Source organism: Delphinus delphis, chromosome 15 (genome assembly GCF_949987515.2).
Source record: "Delphinus delphis chromosome 15, mDelDel1.2, whole genome shotgun sequence".
Lineage (NCBI taxonomy): Eukaryota > Metazoa > Chordata > Mammalia > Artiodactyla > Delphinidae > Delphinus > Delphinus delphis.
Window position 1 is genome coordinate 20,820,995 of NC_082697.1, and position 20,891 is coordinate 20,841,885.

Below are 20,891 nucleotides of genomic sequence, written 5' to 3' on the forward strand. Positions count from 1 at the left end.
TGTAATTAACAAACGTCATGTAAGATGGAATTAACAATACTTCTAAAATAAAAAGGGTGTTAGGGGGTCCTCACCAAATCTGGTAAGGTAGGTAAAAAGGAAGAATTCAAGCAAAAAATTTCAGTTACTTACATACATTTGCAGGTATTTCAAACTAACATTTACTTATCAATTCAACCTACTAAGCCATGCTATAATAGTTTCACTATCACAACTATATAAATGGAAAAATAAACAAAAAAAATTCTAAGACCTGGATAAATAAGCTGGCAGAATCTCTTCTCCAGTCTTCTTGCTACAAAAAATCCTACACAGTGTCCCACAAGCCTCAGCTCTTCCTGCTTCATAGTTATCAGGAAATTCACTTGCATCAAACATAGGATTGGAAACCATGGTGTCTGTGGACATTTGTGACCCTTTCCGTCGAAACTCCATGCTAGCTTGTGTTGTAATGGCTGGGGAGAAAAAAGGAGGGTTTTATTATATTTGTTGATATGCAAATAGGCTCATGGGACCCTGGACACAAAGATCAAATATTGGTGTCATTAAATTGCTACTTGAATAGAATCCAATAATGCTTTTGTTTAGCAATTATGTCTTAATTTTTTTTTTTTAAAGGGCTCTCTGAAATCTTCTTTGAAAAGGGGTAACAATTTACAGTGGTACTGTCAGTTTAACAGATTCTACAAGATGCATTTTTCAACTGAATTTCTGATTAGCAGAGTACATTTGTATATATCTGTATTCACATACATACAGATATATAACACAGAATTTGGCTTTTCTATTATTTATTCTGTTTTTTTTCTCTCCCTAAAAAATGATGCTTAAACATTAAGAAAAATAGGTACTGCAAATTTACACATTACCCCAGACAGACATCATAATTGAATGGGTAATCCCATGCCAGGTTGTATACTTTAGGGAGAGGGCAAGGTAAGGATAAGAAATGGGTAGGAAGAGAGAGCATTCCCACCACCCAACCAACTCCAAAACACACACCGAAGAATCGCCCAACCAAGCAAAATGAGAATGAATTTTAACAACCACAGACAGCAGCTAACTTTAGGTTGATAAATCAGAAAACTGGATTGGTAAGAAAGATTATCATGGTCATTCGTTGTCACTGAAACAGAAGCCCTTCGAAAGTTGCTTTTATTTTTAACAAAAGATTTCACAGTGTATTGAAAATCACTCTGAAATCTTTTATCACTCTACATGAAATGTTTAAATTATTTGTAATAACAGATTTAACAGAATGCAGAGTCAAGCATAAATCTTTATGCAACTTCCCATGAGCCATTTTTAGTCCTGAATAAGCTATCCAGCAATAATACATTTGAAAAACACTACATGCAGAATGCATACAAATCAAACACTAAATCTGTATAAAAATACGCTTAAAGCTTTAAATTAAAAAAAAAAAAAAAAGCCAAAACACAGTTAGTGCAAAATCCTGGAATTCATGACATGACCAGACTAGTGTACGAAAATAATGGGACTGATTCAGGCAGATTAATTTGCTTTTGCCAACAATCTTCCCCATTCAAAACACAGAAAAGTATTTTTCTTCCCAAGTGCAAAAACTACAAGAGACAATGACAATCAAAATTTTTAATGGAATTATGAAAAAAATAAAAACATGACTGCAATTAAGGAGAAGCTTCTGGTTCCTACTTACAAGATTTATAAGAAAGAAGAATTTGGATAAAAGATGCTGCAAGATAATAGAAATAAATGGAAACAAATCAAAGGACAGTAGTAATTATAGAATACTTTAAAGATGGTGAAATTTTACAATAAGTTAAGAAGCTTTTTTGCTTTTTAAAAGTTAGATTAAAAGCTTTATGATACCACAAGCTAGTTCAAAAACAGGAAATTGTGCATTCAGATCCAAAATTATGATTTTTGTATCATGCAAAACAATGAACGAAGAAAATTACACAACTACAAAAAATTGAGGTTTTGAACTGCCCATAACGTGCATTAAAATTTTAGTTCATTAACCCTTCCCAGCTCAATGTTACAATTACAAAGCACAGTGTACTGTCATGTAACTCTAAAGCTAACCAGTTCACAGAAGCAAACATTTTTAGAGGTGAACTACATGGCAGAATTCCTTGATGGCAGCCAGTACTTAGAGAACAGACTAACAGAGTCAGTATTCTCAACCTTCCCACCACCCGCAAGACCTCAAGAGTAGCACCCAACAGCACTTTAACCCATTCAGCTATCTGGACACCTCCTATCTCCTGGGTAATACAACAGCCTTTCTCATCTCTGAACACAAGGTGGGGGAAGAAGAGCTTCTATCCTTTTCCCACCAAAGAAAATGGTAAGAGTTAAAAGTAGGAATTTGTAGCCCACACATGATTTGAATTCTAGTTTCTATCTTTTGGCACAAGAGGGTGAGAAAAGCTGTTAAAAACTCCCTAGAGAGTGGGAAGATCTATAAATTCCCTTTAAGCAAGCCCACCAAGGAAGCAGCAGGTTGAACCACTCTGGATTCAGGGATTTTAGTGTCAACAGCTTGATACCCAAAAGTTACACTGTAAAGAATTGTATCTTAATAAAAATAAAAAATAAAAATATGACTAACTCAATCTAGAATATACAATACAAATTAACAAATATAAACATGGGTCATAAAACTCAAAATATAAGGCGCATGAACTTTAGAAAATATAAGCCAAAATGTTTTTTAAATGTTTTCATTTAGTCATCAAATAAGTACATTTATTTATCCATAAGTCAAACTTGCAAATAAAATATGGAAATGGTAGAATATAAAGTGTCTGGATTTGAACAAAATAAACAAAGGAATCCCTAAACTCAATCATGCAATCTCAAATTATATTCCTGAAAATGCCTTTATATGCACTACTTTTCTAAATTATTTAAAGATTTGTAAGAACAACCAAAACAATTTACATGTATATAATGCTAACAGTCATAGACCCTTAGTTCCGAGATGATACATAATAACAAAGAATGCATTTCTGAGAGAAAGCAGAGACCCTTATGACCATTTTATTAGTTTTATCCTTGAAATTAACACTCTCCCTAGAGATGCATAATCTAACGCAATTAGGTATCCTTTTATCTCAAGTTATTTCCAACCCCAGTGGAAAAGTGCTTCTCTTACCAACCAACCAATATTAATTATATTATTACATAAAGCACAATTAATTCATAAAGCATAGTGCCTGGCACAGAGTAACTGCAGCTCAGTAAGTGCTAGCCATTATTATTGCTCAGCTCTATAAAACAGTCATAAATATTCAGTATATTCTGCAGTACCTCAGCCTTCCATCCTGCACCCTATGCCACTACTTCCATGTGTAATGGTAAGATGACAAAAATAAATCATATTTAGATAGAATTTCATTTCTGTAATAAAATCTAAATAAAGATATCAGGGTTGAGTTATTAATTCTTCACCAGTCTTACTTACAGAGAAAATATATTTTTCAAAGTGTGCCCTTGAAATAAAGTTCTCTAGACTAAAACCTAAAAGGTTAGAGTCTTCTGTGAAGCAGAAATTTTCTGATATTTATATGTAGTAATGAGTGAATGGCTGTCAAAATCTAAGAAAACACTTCTTATGAATAAATTTCTGGTCAATTATGTTTAATTCTTTATATCAATATTATTATCCTGGCTGACATGAAGGGAACTTCCAGGTCACCTAGGAATCTGGTTTAACAAAACGTGGCTAACCTGAAGTATTAGACAAAAGCCAAACCTCATAGAACGAACATAAAAAGGACAAGTAGGGAAACTTTCAAAATTACTTCAGCTGGAAGGGGTTAAGCACAAGACACTGCTTGGTCAGAGACAGAGAGCTTTTTAAGATACATATTAATCTTGCAGGTAGGAAAGATTAAAAAGAAAAAAAAGAAAAGAAAAAAATGACAACGTATTTCTTGAGCAATATTTACCAGTCATGCTGCTGTCTCTGTTTATCCCATTATGAAGTTTACAGTGAACAAATGCTGCATCAAATAACCATGATCCAAAGAGATTCAAGATGCTGTTAACCTTTGGTCTCTGTGGGGCAGGCAGCGGCCGGGGTTCTGAACTAGTCTGATTTGGACTTGACAGAGGAGAGGTGGAGGATGTCTGGTGCTGAACTTTTGAGGCGTGAGCAGTACTAACCTATAAGAAGAACACAAGAATATAGCCACACTCATGAAAAGTTTAAGAAAACAGCAGGATTTTTTAAAAGGAAGGCAGATTAAAAAGCCCATTTTATACAGTATAACAATGGTCATGAAAACGTACTGTGCTTGTCTTCATGGTGGCCTTGTTCACAGTAACAGCCCGGTGCCTCCGGTTATGTGGTGGGGTGGTATTGACAGCAGTGCTTTGAGGCATACTCAATCTATTCACGGGTGTTGGAGGAGCACTGTCTGATCGGGGTCTAGAAATGCCTTTAAAGAAAGACAAATGGAGTTATTCTTCATAGTTCAAAATATGTGGTCAGTAAATCTTCCTCAAGCAACACCAGTGAAGGCTCACAACAGACTACAGCAGAGACTGCTAGCTGCCTCCCAGTATCAATTTGTCCTTTCTTCCTGAGTTACAAAACACAAATTTTAGCTAGACATGGCTACGCAGAATAAACAACTGCCTTTTGAAGGCTCCCTTACAGCCAGATGTGGCCATGTTCTGACCACAGAGAAGTGGGCAATTATTGGGTGGGTCTTCCCCAAGAAATCTCCTTAAAAGAACGAATCAAAGGTAGATGCTCCTTCCTTCCCAATTTTTGAACAGGATAGCTGAAACTCTTTCAGCCATCATGGCCCATGAGAGTGTGCACAAAGGATGAAGAGCCAGAAGATGGAAGGGCCTTGGGTCTCTGACAATGGTGGAACTGCTATAGCAGCCCTGTATACAGCTTAGCCCTGCGTTTAACACGTGTGAAAGTAAACTACCTTGTTTAAACCACTAGTACTTTTGGCTAGGTGGCAGCCAAAGCTAACTAAACTAATATATTACCTCTGTAATACATTAATTGCACATAATAAAACGTTTTTGAAAATGATAGGTATTAAATACCACTGCCTTTTAACAGATTAAAAAAATTCTGACTTTTCATGTGAAAAACAGTGTAAAACAATGGTTCACAAAAAGTATAAACTGCTTCCTAATGATTCACATAAGAATGACACCTAATGCATTTTAATCTGTATTTTCTTGGATTACTAGTGAGAATGAACACTTTTCTCTTTTGCAAATTATCTCCTCATAGTCTTTGTTCATTTATCTACCAGGTCTTATTCTTTTTCTTTGCATTATTTGATCTATTTATATAATAATAACAAAAACCCTCTAGCTATCACATTTGTTGCAAATAATTTTTCCCAGTTTATTATTTGTAATCAACTCTGATCATCTTTTGCTTTCGGCTGTCCACAAAAGTTTCTAAAACTAGACTCTAAAGTTATCTTCAAACATCTAGCAACATACACAAAATTCACCTAAGAATGCATCCACCAGACAGCTGATTCCACGCATGGCACGAAAAAATATTTGAGGCAGATGTTTAAGGCAGGGATACTGATTCAATTCCTGCGGCATTCCGCTCACATTTAAGAACTGTTCCTGAAATTTGGGAGTAGAGCTTACAATGGCTGGGTTACTCAAATCCACGGGATTACTATCAAAAGAGAGAGCAAGAATTAATTATACATTTAGAAATCTCTTTAGCAATAAAATGCATGCAATCTAATTTAAGAACAGGCCATTTGTGCCTATTTCTTTGATTCAGAGAGGAGATTAATCTGTATTTAATAAGCTAGGGACTCAAACACCAACACTACTTTACAGAAGTGTGCTTACATGAACCTACTTTGCCTATTCAGAGAATGAGAATCAAAATAAGACTAGTTTTTAATTTTTTTAACGTATACATGGATATTTTGTAATATGTTTGGAATTAAGCAATGGAATGGTAAAACTATAAATAAATCAACAAGAAACCCAAGGAGAAAATCTTACTTTAATATTAACATTTCCAATTTTTTAAAAACTATGTGAAAATTGGGATTAGTGTTTGTGTTCACGTGCACATACTAAAGCCATACATTTCAATGTATTTATTTTTTTTCTGTTCCATATTTTTTTAATTAATTTATTTTAATACCTTTATTGGAGTATAATTGCTTTACAATGTTGTGTTAGTTTCTGCTGTACAACAAACTGAATCAGCTATATGTACACATACATCCCCATATCCCCTCCCTTTTGTGACTCCCTCCCACCCTCCCTATCCCATGCCTCTAGGTGGTTACAAAACACCAAGCTGATCTCCCTGTGCTATGCACCTGCTTCCCACTAGCTAGCTATTTTACATTTGGTAGTGTATGTATGTCCATGCTACTCTCTCACTTTGTCCCAGCTTACCCCTCCCTCCCCACCCCCGTGTCCTCAACTCCATTCTCTACGTCTGCGTCTTTATTCCTGTCCTGCCCCTAGGTTCCTCATATCCATTTTTTTTATTCCAAATATATGTGTCAGCATATGGTATTTATTTTCCTCCTTCTGATTTAATTCATTCACTCTGTATTACAGACTCTAGGTCCATCAACCTCACTACAAATAACTCAATTTCGTTTCTTTTTATGGCTGTATATATGTGCCACATCTTCTTTACCCATTCATGTGTCGATGGACACTTAGGTTGCTTCCATGTCCTGGCTATTGTAAATAGTGCTTCAATGAACATTGTGGGACATGGCTCTTTTTGAATTATGGTTTTCTCAGGGTATATGCCCAGTAGTGGGATTGCTGGATCGTATGGTAGTTCTATTTTTAGTTTTTTTAAGGAACCTCCATACTGTTCTCCATAGTGGCTGTATCAATTTACATTCCCAATAACAGTGCAAGGGGGTTCCCTTTTCTCCACACCCTCTCCAGCATTTATTGTTGGTAGATTTTTTGATGATGGCCATTCTGACCGGTGTGAAGTGATACCTCATTGTAGTTTTGACTTGCATTTCTCTAATGATTAGTGATATTGAGCATCCTTTCATGTGTTTGTTGACAATCTGTATATCTTCTTTGGAGAAATGTCTATTTAGGTCTTCCACCCATTTTTAGATTGGGTTGTTTGTTTTCTTGATATTGAGCTGCATAAACTGCTTGTATATTTTGGAGATTAATCCTTTGTCAGTTGCTTCGTTTGCAAATATTTTCTCCCATTCTGAGGGTTGTCTTTTCATCTTGTTTATGGTTTCCTTTGCTGTGCAAAAGCTTTTGAGTTTCATTAGGTCCCATTTGTTTATTTTTGGTTTTATTTCCATTTCTCCAGGAGGTGGATCAAAAAAGATCTTGCTGTGATTTATGTCATAGAGTGTTCTCCCTATGTTTCCCTCTAAGAGTTTTATAGTGTCTGGCCTTACATTTAAGTCTTTAATCCATTTTGAGTTTATTTTTGTGTATGGTGTTAGGAAGTGTTCTAATTTCATTCTTTTACATGTAGCTGTCCAGTTTTCCCAGTACCACTTGTTGAAGAGGCTGTCTTTTCTCCATAGTATATTCTTGCCTCCTTTATCAAAGATGAGGTGACCATATGTGTGTGGGTTTATCTCTGGGCTTTCTATCCTGTTCCAGTCATCTATATGTCTGTTTTTTGTGCCAGTACCATACTGTCCTGATTACTGTAGTTTCATAGTAGAGTCTGAAGTCCGGGAGCCTGATTCCTCCGGCTCCGTTTTTCTTTCTCAAGATGCTTTGGCTATTTGGGGTCTTTGTGTTTCCATACAATTTTCAAAACTTTTTGTTCTAGTTCTGTGAAAAATGCCATCGGTCGTTTGATAAGTATTGCATTGAATCTGTAGATTGCTTTGGGTAGTACAGTCATTTTCACAATGTTGATTCTTCCAGTCCAAGAATATGGTATATCTCTCCACCTGTTTATATCGTCTTTAATTTCTTTCATCAGTGTCTTATAGTTTTCTGCATTCAGGTCTTTTGTCTCCTTAGGTAGGTTTATTCCTAAGTATTTTATTCTTTTTGTTGCAATGGTAAGTGGGAGTGTTTCCTTAACTTCTCTTTCAGATTTTTCATCATTAGTGTACAGGAATGCAAGAGGTTTCTGTGCATTAATTTTGCATCCTGCTACTTTACCAAATTCACTGATTAGCTCTAGTAGTTTTCTGGTAGCATCATTAGGTTTCTCTATGTATAGTATCATGTCATCTGCAAACAGTGACAGTTTTACTTCTTCTTTTCCGATTTGGATTCCTTTCTTTTTCTTCTCTGAATGCCATGGCTAAAACTTCCAAAACTATGTTGAACAACAGTGGTGAGAGTGGGCAACCTTGTCTTGTTCCTGATCTTACAGGAAATGGTTTTTCAGTTTTTCACCATTGAGAACGATGTTGGCTGTGGGTTTGTCATATAAGGCCTTTATCATGTTGAGGTAGGTTCCCTCTATGCCTGATTTCTGGAGAGTTTTTATCATAAATGGGTGTTGATTTTGTCGAAAGCTTTTTCTACATCTGTTGAGATGATCATATGGTTTTTACCCTTCAATCTGTTAGTATGGTGTATCACACTGATTGATTTGCATATACTGAAGAATCCTTGCATTCCTGGGATAAACCCCACTTGATCATGGTGTATGATCCTTTTAATGTGCTGTTGGATTCTGTCTGCTAGTATTTTGTTGAGGATGTTTGCATCTATGTTCATCAGTAATACTGGCATGTAGTCTTCTTTTTTCGTGACATCTTTGGTTTTGGTATCAGGGTGATGGTGGCCTCATAGAACGAGTTTGGGAGCGCTCCTCCCTCTGCTATATTTTGGAAGAGTTTGAGAAGGATAGGTGTTAGGTCTTCTCTAAATGTTTGGTAGAATTTGCCTGTGAAGCCATCTGGTCCTGGGCTTTTGTTTGTTGAAAGATTTTTAATCACAGTTTCAATTTCAGTGCTTGTGATTGGTCTGTTTATATTTTCAACTTCTTCCTGGTTCAGTCTTGGAAGGTTGTGCTTTTCTAAGAATTTGTCCATTTCTTCCAGGTTGTCCATTTTATTGGCATACAGTTGCTTGTAGTAATCTCTCATGATCCTTTGTATTTCTGCAGTGTCAGTTGTTACTTCTCCTTTTTCATTTCTAATTCTGTTGATTTGAGTCTTCTCCCTTTTTTTCTTGATGAGTCTGGCAGGTGGTTTATCAATTTTGTTTATCTTCTCAAAGAACCAGCTTTTTGTTTTACTGACCTTTGCTATCGTTTCCTTCATTTCTTTTTCATTTATTTCTGATCTGATGTTTATGATTTCTTTCCTTCTGCTAACTTTGGGGTTTATTTTGTTCTTCTTTCTCTAACTGCTTTAGGTGTAAGGTTAGGTTGTTTATTTGAGATTTGTCTTGTTTCTTGAGGTAGGACTGTATTGCTATAAACTTCCCTTTTAGAACTGCTTTTGCTGCATCCCATAGGTTTGGGGTCGTGTTTTCATTGTCATTTGTTTCTAGGTATTTTTTGATTTCCTCTTTGATTTCTTCAGTGATATCTTGGTTATTTAGTAACGTATTGTTTAGCCTCCATGTGTTTGTAGTTTTTACAGTTTTTTTCCTGTAATTGATATCTAGTCTCATAGCATTGTGGTCAGAAAAGATACTTGACACAATTCCAATTTTCTTAAATTTACCAAGGCTTGATTTGTGACCCAAGATATGATCTATCCTGGAGAATGTTCTATGAGCACTTGAGAAGAAAGTGTATTCTGTTGTTTTTCGACGGAATGTCTCCAGCCAAGCTGGAGCCTGCTGGCCGTTGGGTGGAGCTGGGTCTTAGCACTGAGATGGAGATCTCTGGGAGAGCTCTCTCCAACTGATATTACATGGGCCAGGAGGTCTCTGGTGGTCCAATGTCTTGGACTTGGCTTTCCCACCTTGGAGGCTCAGGCCTGACACCAGGCCGGAGCACCAAGACCCTGTCAGCCACACGGATGTCTGAAGTAAGGTCCTGGGGCAACACCCCAGCATGTGTGGCAGACGTGTAGGATAGGGCAGCAGACCCATTCAATGTATTTAAAACAATGGGCTTGAGGTATATTTTATATGTAAATAATTTTAAACATTTCCATTAAAAAATAGATTTTGGCTTCCACTCAAAATAGTCTGCTTAACTGTCCATTAAACAGCCTTTCCAACCCAAAGTAATATTGTTAGTCAACCTACAGCCAGCACCTGGAAAGAACTTCCACTAGCTTCAAGACGAAAAGAACCAGGCTGAGAAACATAAATCAGTGGTTTATAGATGCCCTGGGCCTTTGAAACCTTTTTCCATCTACTCAGGCTCTGAATTTCACATAACTGCAAGTGGGGACACGGGCCTGTGTGTGCATGTATGGAAAAGGGGCTTCTAGTGTTAGTACACTGTATCCAAAGAACTGTGGTCCACTATGTGGCGTAGGGAAGATAAGAAGTCTCTAGAAGCAGTACCTACTGGGGATTATACTTCTCTGTTCAAAAATTAGAAAAATAAGCAGTAAGCTTGGAATGGACTACACCTCAGTCCAGCAGAGCTCTGCTAAATTCATATCTGTTTGATACCGAAAACTGGGGAGAAAGAAACAGGGGTTCAGGGGGAGCGTGCCGGAGAAAGAGAGCAGTGCATGTGCACAAGAGGAGCAAAAAAGCCAAGAGATAGACAATAGAGCAGCCTGTCCCAAGGCTGCCTTGATCCCTCCCTATCATGATTGAATGTTCACTGCTTCTTGGAGCCCAGTGAGACGGCTCTATCATCACACAATAATCCCTCTTTTTCACCTGCATTTGTTTAAGTAAGTTCCTATTCTGTATATAAAAAAAACCCCTGACTAAAATACTAAAATCTTTCAGCTCAAGAAGAAAGATAGAGCCTGAAGAGATCAATTAATAGTGAAGGAATAGGAAAAGATTATCCAAGAACTACAAACTCTTAAGGAATATATAACTTTCATGCAACAGAGCATAGAAAAAGATAGGTAGTTTCCTATTTAAGTTACCAAAATATAAATTAGTCAAAAAATAGAAACGGAGATAATTTGGGAAAACATTAAAATAGCATTCCATAACCAAGCAGAAGTTTTCTCTAAAGAATGAAGGATGATTCAATAGAACAGTATTCCATAACCAAGCAGAATTTTTCTCTAAACAATGAAGGATGATTCAGTATTGAGGAAAAAATAACATACTATCAATAGGTAAAAGAAGAAAAAACATTTAATTGCTTAAATGGATGCCAAAATATGATTTGAAAATAATTCAGTAGTATTTCTGATTTTACTTATATTTTTAAATTTAAAATTTTTTCATTGCTTAGGAAATCAGGAACAAAGAAAAGAATAACTATCTAATATCAACAACCAATATCCCACTCAAAATTTCACACAACAGAGGCATTCCAATGAAAATCAGAATGAAAGAAGGATGCTAAAACAGTATCATTTTAACTCAACAATGTTCTAGAAATTCTGCCTAATGTAGTAAAACACATACAAAAATAATTATAACAACAATGGCAACTTTTCAAGCATTAGATGTACTGTTTTACATACTTTTTCTTCAATACTTATAACAAGATGGATAGTATTATTATCCCCATTGTATAGATTAAAAAGAGACTGAGACTCAGAGAGACTAAACTGCTTGCTCAAGTTCACAAAGAAAAAAGTAGCAGAACATGAACTCATATACAGATCTTACTGCAATCAAAGCACTTATAATTAATTACCACAGATTCGAGTATGAATTACTAGAAAGGAGACATTTATTTGCAGATATGTATTCATTATATCTAGAAATTTAAAAAGAAATCAGTGAAATACTCAGAGCATTTTTAAATCCCAAGTATATAAAAAATATACAAAAATAAAATAAGTAAAACATTTTCTTTACAGCAGCAATAGCCACTTACAAGATTTAACAGTAGAAAAAAAGTTAGCCTTTCACAACATCAGCAATAAATACACAGGAATAATGGTAAAAAGAAAAAAATTATGCAGATCTCTGTGAAGAAAACTACAAAACATTTCTGCAAGATATTTAAGATTCTAGGGGCTTCCCTGGTGGTGCAGTGGTTAAGAACCTGCCTGCCAATGTAGGGGACATGGGTTCAATCCCTAGCCCAGGAAGATCCCACATGCTGCGGAGCAACTAAGCCCGTATGCCATAACTACTGAGCCTACGCTCTAGAGCCTGTGCTCTGCAACAAGAGAAGCCATGACAATGAGAAGCCTGCACACCGCAATGCCTCAACCAGAGAAAGCCCATGCACAGCAACGAAGACCCAACACAACCTAAATTAATTAATTAATTAATTAAGATTCTAAAAAAGAAAAATACCTACTCTTAGAAAAGCAAACACAATATATTAAGATGTCAGCTGTTCCTAAATATAAATACAAGCTTAATGCAATTCTCATCTTTGGCAGAGTCTGGTTAGATGTTCACTAGCTTCTCTTTTCCTCCTATGTTCTCTTGCAATTAAGTGTGGCATATGTTTGAGTTCCAGCCAATGGAATATGGGTAGCAGTGATTTACATCACAGTTCAGGAGCTGGTCCATGAAAACCTTCCACACAATTTTCCTTGCTCTCTCTCTTTTCCATCTTCTAGCCAGATACAGAGGCACCTGCCTACAAAGTTAAGGCCCTAATAAAGCCACATGTTGAAGATGGCAGAGACTCTGCCAGCCTGGGTCCCTGAACAACTACCTAAGTAGAGCTGCTCCCTACCCAAGACCTTATGAAACATACTGTACTAAGCCACTAAGATTTTCAGGTTCATCTGCTAAAGGAGGACATGTTCCTTACCCTAATTAACACACACTCCAAACCCCAAAAGGTTTTGTGAGGTTCTTCTGTTCACTTGTGTTTTGTAACATGTCAAATGGATTCTAAAATTCATCTAAAATGTTAAACAGGCAAAAAGAGATTTTTAAAAATATTCCAAGAAATGTTTTAGGGAAAAAGATATTAGTCCCACCAAATATCAATAACTATTATAAGATTAAAATAATTAAAAGTGTTAATCTCCTATAAGAATGAATTAAAGATCAATGGAATAATATGTGACCCAAAGACAAAATCCATATATATAAAGGAACTTAATGGCACAAAGGAAACAAAGTCAGAAGAAATCATAGGTGAATATCTATCTGATCAAAGAACAAAGGAAGACTTTCTAATCTTAAAGGAAACAGAAAATAATCACAGAAAAAGACAGATTTTAAAAAATAAACTAAAATCACCGAAAGATGAAAAACACACAATACAAACTGAAAAAAACATGATAGAAAATGGTTAAGATCCCTAACTTATAAACAGGTCATACAGAGTAATTTAGAATCACTAATACACAAATAGAAAAATGAGGCTCGTCAAACCAGAAAGAAAAGATATGCAAGGAAAAAGTTTACAAATCAAATAGTATACAACAGAACCAAAGTTCCACAGAGCACAAGGATGGGGCTAGTAGAGAGAAAGGTAGGAAGCAATGAAATTGAATTGAATAGAATTACTATAAAAAAAGAAAGAGCATGAAGTATTACTTTTAGCAATTTGTCCCTCTGTGAAATTCTATGGTGTACCCTCAGTGAAATTTTAAACCACGCTACTAGAGGAGAGGTCCTGAGAGCCAGACTGACCAGTCAGTGCTGGTCATAGAGAGGAACAAGCTAGTCTCCAGTCCCCAGAGAATGTGACAAAGTCCTGGGAGAGAGATCATCATCCAAGCTGCACCAACAGGCAAGAGAACAAATGCTGCACCTACTGCAGGGAACAAGCCTCCAGAGAGTGTGGCCCAAGAGCAGCTGAGGACAGCCTGACCCTGCTGGGACAGGGAGAGCAGGGGCACATGATGTAGATGTGTGTGTTGTCCAATTTGGCTCCATCTGATGACTGGGCTTAACAGCCACACTGTGAACTCTAACAAGGAGTTATAGCACCGTTCCTGTCCTAAGACACTCACTGCGTAAAGACCACATGAAATACAACAACAACAGTACCTTAACATATGTAAAAAGCGAAACCATGTCTGTGCAACACACTCATTATCCATTTCAGGAGGGATCAGACTGGCATCTTCATCGGGAACTTTAAATGGAGGAAATGAAGGACCATATGTAAAGCGTAGCAATCTAGAAAATAGAAAAAATCATACCAGCAAGTTCATTTTGTAACAGAATGGAAAATACATTCAAACATTAAAATATACTAAGAGAAATATGATAAGAGAAAATAGATGAAACTTGTATTATACCTCACTGAAGTGAATAAAATAAATGAAAACCCTTGTTTATAAAATAGATAAACTGGAAGAGGATTTCCAGTTTTATAAAGGATTTTTTTTTTTTTTTTTTTTTTGCAGCTTCAACACAGTTATTTATTGTCTCGCAGTCCCGGAGGCTGGGTGCCCGAGACCAAGGGGTCGGCAGGGCTGGTTTCTCCCGAGGCCGCTTCCTCAGTTTGGAAACAGCCATCTTCTTCCTGATCTTCACAACATCCCTCTACTGGATGCACATCCCCGGTGTCTCCTTTTCTTAAAAAAATTTATTTATTTATTTATTTTTGGCTGTGTTGGGTCTTCGTTGCTGCACGCAGGCTTTCTCTAGTTGCAGCGAGCGGGGGGCTACTCTTTGTTGCAGTGCACAGGCTTCTCATTGCAGTGGCTTCTCTTGTTGCGGAGCACGGGCTCTAGGCGCACGGGCTTCAGTAGCTGTGACACGCGGGCTCAGCAGCTGTGGCATGCCGGCTCAGTAGTTGTGGCTCACAGGCTCAGTAGTTGTGGCGCACGGGCTTAGTTGCTCCACGGCATGTGGGATCTTCCCAGGCCAGGGCTCGAACCCGTGTCCCTTGCACTGGCAGGCGGATTTTTAACCACTGCGCCACCAGGGAAGCCCAACCTCACTTATCCTTAATCACCTCTTTAAACGCCCTATCTCCAAATGCAGACGCATTCTGAGGTGCTGGGGAGGTCAGGGCTTCAACAATATGAGTTGGGGGCGCAGGGCATAGTTTAGGCCATAACACCTGGGGAGCAGGAGTGGATGAGTAAATAGTGTACCTGAAACAACCTGTTCATGCATTGATGATATCTGACATTGTGGCATTTGAATCTGCATTAGAAGATTTTCTCTACACTTGTACTTGATGTCTTCATAACAAAAAGGTTTCCTTATTCACTCTTATCAAATCACACTTCCTAATATCCATCCTCATCTGTCCTCTGAGCTCCGCTTCAAGCTCTGTGGCCACAACCTCATCGGTCTCCCCAGCATCTGCACCTCCTGCAGTGGTCTTCCGGCCTCCTCACCCCCGGGTGCAACACTGCCATCGAAGAATCACTGTGACAACTGTGCACTTTATATGAAATCCACTCTGGTCTACTGGTTCTCTGGCAGCTCGATGAGTCCTTCTTGCCCTTCTTGCCCTCTTCCTCCATGTCGCCGCGAGCGGCCCCCGCGGCCCGGCCCGCCCCGGGAGCCCCGCGCCGCCCGCTGCCGCTACATGCTCGCCCGGGCCCCGCGGCTGCTGCCGCTCCTGTGCCGCTTGCCTGGCCGCAGTCTCCGCCCGCGGCCGCCAGGGGCCGTCCAGGATTTTTTAAAACATGTATTTCTATTTTTAAATAATTAATGTTATTTATAATTTAGTTCATGTATTTTTAAGTTATATAATTTACAAATTTATTTTATTTACTTATAAAACTTCTTTATCATTTTATAAATTTATGTATTTAACTGTAATTTTATTTTACTTATATGATTTTATTATAATTATCAAATAAGTGATTTTATAAATTAAATATTATATCTCATAAATTTTATAATACATCTTGTATATAACATTATAATATGTATAACATGTAACATATAATGGTGTATATAATTATACAAAATATAATTTTATAATATATACTATAACATAAATTACAAATCAAATATTACTTTATAAAATTAAAAATTACCTAAAAGTTTACTTTAAAACTGCAAATAACAAATCATATAATACACAATTATGCTTATGTTGATTATATAATTAGTCATGTAATATAAATAATAAATTCTTTAAATTATTTTTAAAAGATTCATCGCACTGCAAATGCCTTCAACACAACTAAGCTATAATCTATTCATAATAACTGCTATATAACTTTAAATGAAGTTTAGAATTTATGGTGTGTGTGCCATAAAATGAATTTGACAATTCAATTACTTAACTAAATATTAATATTCCAAATGTATTAAAACTGTTCAAAGCCCTTTGACCCAATTATTAACCTATTATAATGAGAATAGATTATAATCTATTATATTATAGTTATATAATCTAAAGATTATGTCTTAATAAAATAACCAGAATATACACAAAGACTATGTATAAAGTACTCACATATCAACAATATTTTTAAAACACAGGGAAAAACTTAAATATCAAAACAGCAGGGAAATTATTAAATGAATTATAATTCCATTTATAAAATGAAAAACTATAAAGCCATTAAAAAATGATCTTGAGATCTATTTAAGAAGAAAAAAGGTACATGTAATTACTGGGACAAGAATCAGACAACAAATAAAAAAAGCAGATAATACTATATCAAATAATCTCAAATTTGTTTTTTAAAAAAGAGAAAACAGGAAAAATACATTCAAACTTTGGTTATTTGTAAGTGATGGATATTTCCTCCTACATCTTCCAAATTTTCTATTATAAGCATGTATTGCTTTTATAATCAAGATAAAATGATATGTTATTTAAAAATAGATTCATAATATTGACATTCACAAAGATATACCAGAATCAATAGAATACTCCAAACCTTCATCTTAGTTTAAACGATGATAAAGAGATAAACATTTATTAACTCTCAAAATGACCAGTCTACCTTCTGATACATGATACCACCTACGAATGATCTGTTCTCACCTCCACCACTACCCCACCCCCAATCAAATCTGAATCAGATCAAGTCTCTAGATCTAACCACCAGTCGACAGGAAATACAGGGGACAGAGGAACATGCTAATTAACACAACTAGGACATAATCAGAAAAATCCAAAATGTGAAGCATTCTATAAGACAAACAATCCAGTTCAACAAAAAAACTGCAAGGAAATAAAAATGAGAGAACAGTAACCTACAGTTTAAAATAGGCTTAAGAAACATGTCAACTAAATACAACGCCCAAACCTTGTTTGTGTTCTGATTCAATGGAATCAACTATAAAAAAAATTGAGACATTCAGGGACATCTGAACACTCAACAGCTAACCAATATTAACAAACTATTAACATTTTGTTTAGGTGTGATAAATGGTATTGTGATTATGTTTAAAAAAGAATGCTCAGGGCTTCCCTGGTAGCGCAGTGGTTAAGAATCCACCTGCCAATGCAGGGGACAAGGGTTCGAGCCCTGGTCCGGGAAGATCCCACATGCCACGGAGCAACTAACCCCGTGCGCCACAACTACTGAGCCTGCGCTCTAGAGCCCGCGTGCCACGAGCCCTTGCTCCGCAACAAGAGAAGCCACCGCAATGAGAAGCCTGTGCACCTCATCGAAGAGTGGCTCCCACTCGCAGCAACTAGAGAAAGCCTGCACGCAGCAACGAAGACCCAACACAGCCAAAAATAAATAAGTAAATAAATTTAAAAAAAAAGAATGCTCAACTTTTAGAGTCATATTAAAAGAAATGAAAAAAACAAGTCTGAAAAAAATGAAGCCTAACAGTTTACTCACAGAATAGTGATGGCATTATATATAAATGGTAAAAAAAAAAAAAAAAAAAAAAGTTAAATTATTATAATAAAGTACTGCCTACTTTGGTTACACAGGAGAACATTATAGTATGCTCCTATTTCTGTAAAATTATGTATAAACATATATAATAAGACTTCTGGTGAACTTAACTCTTTCTGTTATACCTTTCTTTGGTTTGTTTTTTAAAAATAATGATCATGAATATTTTAATAATCAGAATAAGAGTGGGATTTTGGGGGTGGGAGTGGTAGGGCTCAGAATTTATCTGCCTCTCCAAAACCTGCTTAATCTAAAATGTTTTAGATTAGACAGGCACTAGCCAAACTGACACACCTATTTTAAAAAAGTGGTTTGATTCTCTATCTAAAGTACAGTAATGAGAGACACAGAATAGAGACTTTTTACCATGTACTCTGTGAATCCCAGAAAGACACAGAACTAGGGGAAAGCTACCCAAGGTCAGACGGATGAAGGAAGGCAAGTGGATGATGATAACTTACCTTGAAGTGAGCGCACAGATGACCTTGCTCCACTGCTCCACCACTGCTGGGTGGTGCCTCCAGTTAGCCACCATCTCCTTGGCTGTTTTCCAGTAAGGAGGTGTTGGGAAGCACCGAGTACAAGCTAGTAACCAAACCTCAAAGAGAACACCAATCAACTTCTCTGCTAGATTCTCAGCAATGCCACCTTACCAACAAAAAGAAAACATCTTTGGCATACTTATTTGTAAAGCAGAATCTTTAATTCACTGACTTGGGAGAACTGGTCAAAAAATTAAAATAACTGCAATGTTAAGTTTTGACTTTCAAATAATCACTTAACAGAGAGAGCAAAAAACTATTCTTAGAAGCTCCTATGAAGGAAATCATGGATATATCAACCCATTATCACTTTGAAAGTTTTCAAGTGGCCCTGCTCGGTTCGTATTGCAGATCTTAATCTTCCAGCAGTGGGACAAGGAGTACAGAGGGAAGAAAAGAAAGGATGAGTGTCTATAATGAACGACTGCTATGAGTCAGTTTCTGTGCACACAGCTCATACACATTAATTCTGCAGGATAGGTATTTATAATCTCTAACCAATTATCGATTATACCCATTTTGAAGATGAGAAAACAGGTTCAGGAAATTTAAGTAACTTGCCCAAGTTCACACAGCCAATAAGTAAAGGAATCAGAACAAATACCCAAGACTTTTTACCTCTAAACTTTGCTATAAAATCCTTCAGGTGTTTGAAAGCGACCCTTCAAGGGAGAGGGAGACAAAGAAGGGAGCCGAACGACTGGTACTGGGCAGGACAGAGCCTCAACCATGAAAACAGAGCGGCTCCTCTGTTCCAAGCCCTGGAACTAGGAAGAACAGCAGTGGTCTGTACTCTGCATAGCTCCAAAAGACAAACTTGGGACGAGAAGGAAAAGTTCTAAGGATTCCTATTTCAAATGGGCAAAAATGAAGTTTCAACAATAATAAGCCCCAGAAGTGGATGGATTGCCTGCCTTATGGTGCTGAAATCCCTGCCATGGGGAGTGTGTAGCAGAGAGACACACTATCTGTGTCTGGCCAGCTATCATCAATACCAGACAGGGTATTCCTATTATGGGGTCCCTTGCAACACTAAAATTCTAGGGTTTTTTTAAGATATCTTCCTGGACACTGCATTTGTGTGAGAGCACAAGCACACTCACATGTGTTAGCAAAGGGACTACACAGATGAATAAGCAATAAGGGAACTTGGAACTAGAATATCAACTTATTGTCTGTGTATACTGTGCATACAAAGCAGGATGTCTAAAATACACTCTAAAGTCTTATAAAATTGGAGGCTTTTTAATGGCTAGGCAATGCATGACATACTGTCATACTTCCAAATAGAACACTTTAAGATTCTGTAGGGTTCATTTGCTAAACAAAATATCTTCTAGCTATCAAGTTTTCAGAGTCTACCTGGATAACTACTTTGTAATCAGGTACATGAGTTGTTTCGTATATAGGCTCTATCCTAATATACTGAACAAGCTACTGTTACTGTCATTATCAAACATGCACTAATTCACTGAGCCCCTCACTATATTAGCAAAATCATCACTGAAGGTAACATAACTTTCCATTGTGCCTTTGAGGGTTTTCCATTCTAAGAACTGTTCATCTTGGTTTGTCAACTGTAGTGCCAAAATTTAAATCCCCACAGAGTCTACTACTCATTGAGTCTAAAAGTAAACAGCATTTGGAGCTCAGAAATAAATTAGAAAAAAATTAACAAACCTTGAACAGTTGGTGGTGCTAAAAGTATGTCATTAATCTGCAGAAGAAACAACAGTAAGACTTCCCAGGTTTCTCGGGCCATAATGGATGACTCACGGGCCAGTTTCTGAATGGCTCTCAGGACCTGTAAGCATAGTCGGATCTGACTGGAGCCCTGTTCCTGTCTGAAGAAGACAAACAGACATCACTGACAAGCCTTGAGGAGAGAATGCAACAGTTACAGACAGGCGACTTTTGGACACAGCAAGCAATGATCCAATGATACTCCCTAACAGCGTCAGCAGACAGAATTAGGTGCACCCTCTTCAGTTCAAAGCTACTTCCTCGTCATACAGTTTGGCCCTCTGGGATCTCAGCCTACCACTCTTAAAAAGCCTGAAGAGCTCCTGTGGAGATAGAGGATAATAGAAAGTAAACTTCACCTCTAGATTTTTAGAGGATAATAGAAAGTAAACTTCACCTCTAGATTTTCTAAGTGTGAAATGTGCCTGGCGCATACAACAGATACTCAATAGGTTTCTGCTGAATGAATGAGTAAATACCCACAGCCACTTCCACTGCTCACACAGCAGAATGGCCTTTGTATTCTTCTAAAAAATTTTAAACACACATTTACAAGAATTCTGCACGTGATTTCATAGTGCTCACAAGTCCCTCTGAAGCTAATGTCTGCTAGAGAAGAGCCTACAGAATGGAATATCCTAACAGATCCCCAAAACTGACGAGATATAGAGGCAATTGCCTCAGAAATGAGCACCTGCTACTGCTGCTCTACAAAAAAAAAGGCAACATAACCCAAGATGGGGGCTCCAAAGGTACCCAAGATACTCCCAAAGAACAGTTTTATAACGCTTTTTAGTCCACAGGACCATTTTTCTCC

General features: G+C 37.1%; 1 protein-coding gene across 3 annotated transcripts in view; it reads right to left on the reverse strand.

Annotated features, from left to right (window-relative positions):
* The window catches only part of RALGAPB (Ral GTPase activating protein non-catalytic subunit beta), a 101,381-nt gene that overhangs the window by 50,594 nt on the left and 29,896 nt on the right, over nt 1–20,891 (reverse strand). For all 3 annotated transcript variants that reach the window (XM_060030791.1, XM_060030789.1, XM_060030790.1), the window contains exons 4-10: nt 20,012–20,175; nt 18,251–18,437; nt 13,999–14,130; nt 5,484–5,662; nt 4,285–4,433; nt 3,942–4,158; nt 254–455 (exon numbers count right to left, since the gene is read on the reverse strand). In XM_060030791.1, coding sequence (XP_059886774.1) covers nt 254–455; nt 3,942–4,158; nt 4,285–4,433; nt 5,484–5,662; nt 13,999–14,130; nt 18,251–18,437; nt 20,012–20,175 — 1,230 coding nt within the window. The remainder of the gene's footprint in view (nt 1–253; nt 456–3,941; nt 4,159–4,284; nt 4,434–5,483; nt 5,663–13,998; nt 14,131–18,250; nt 18,438–20,011; nt 20,176–20,891) is intronic.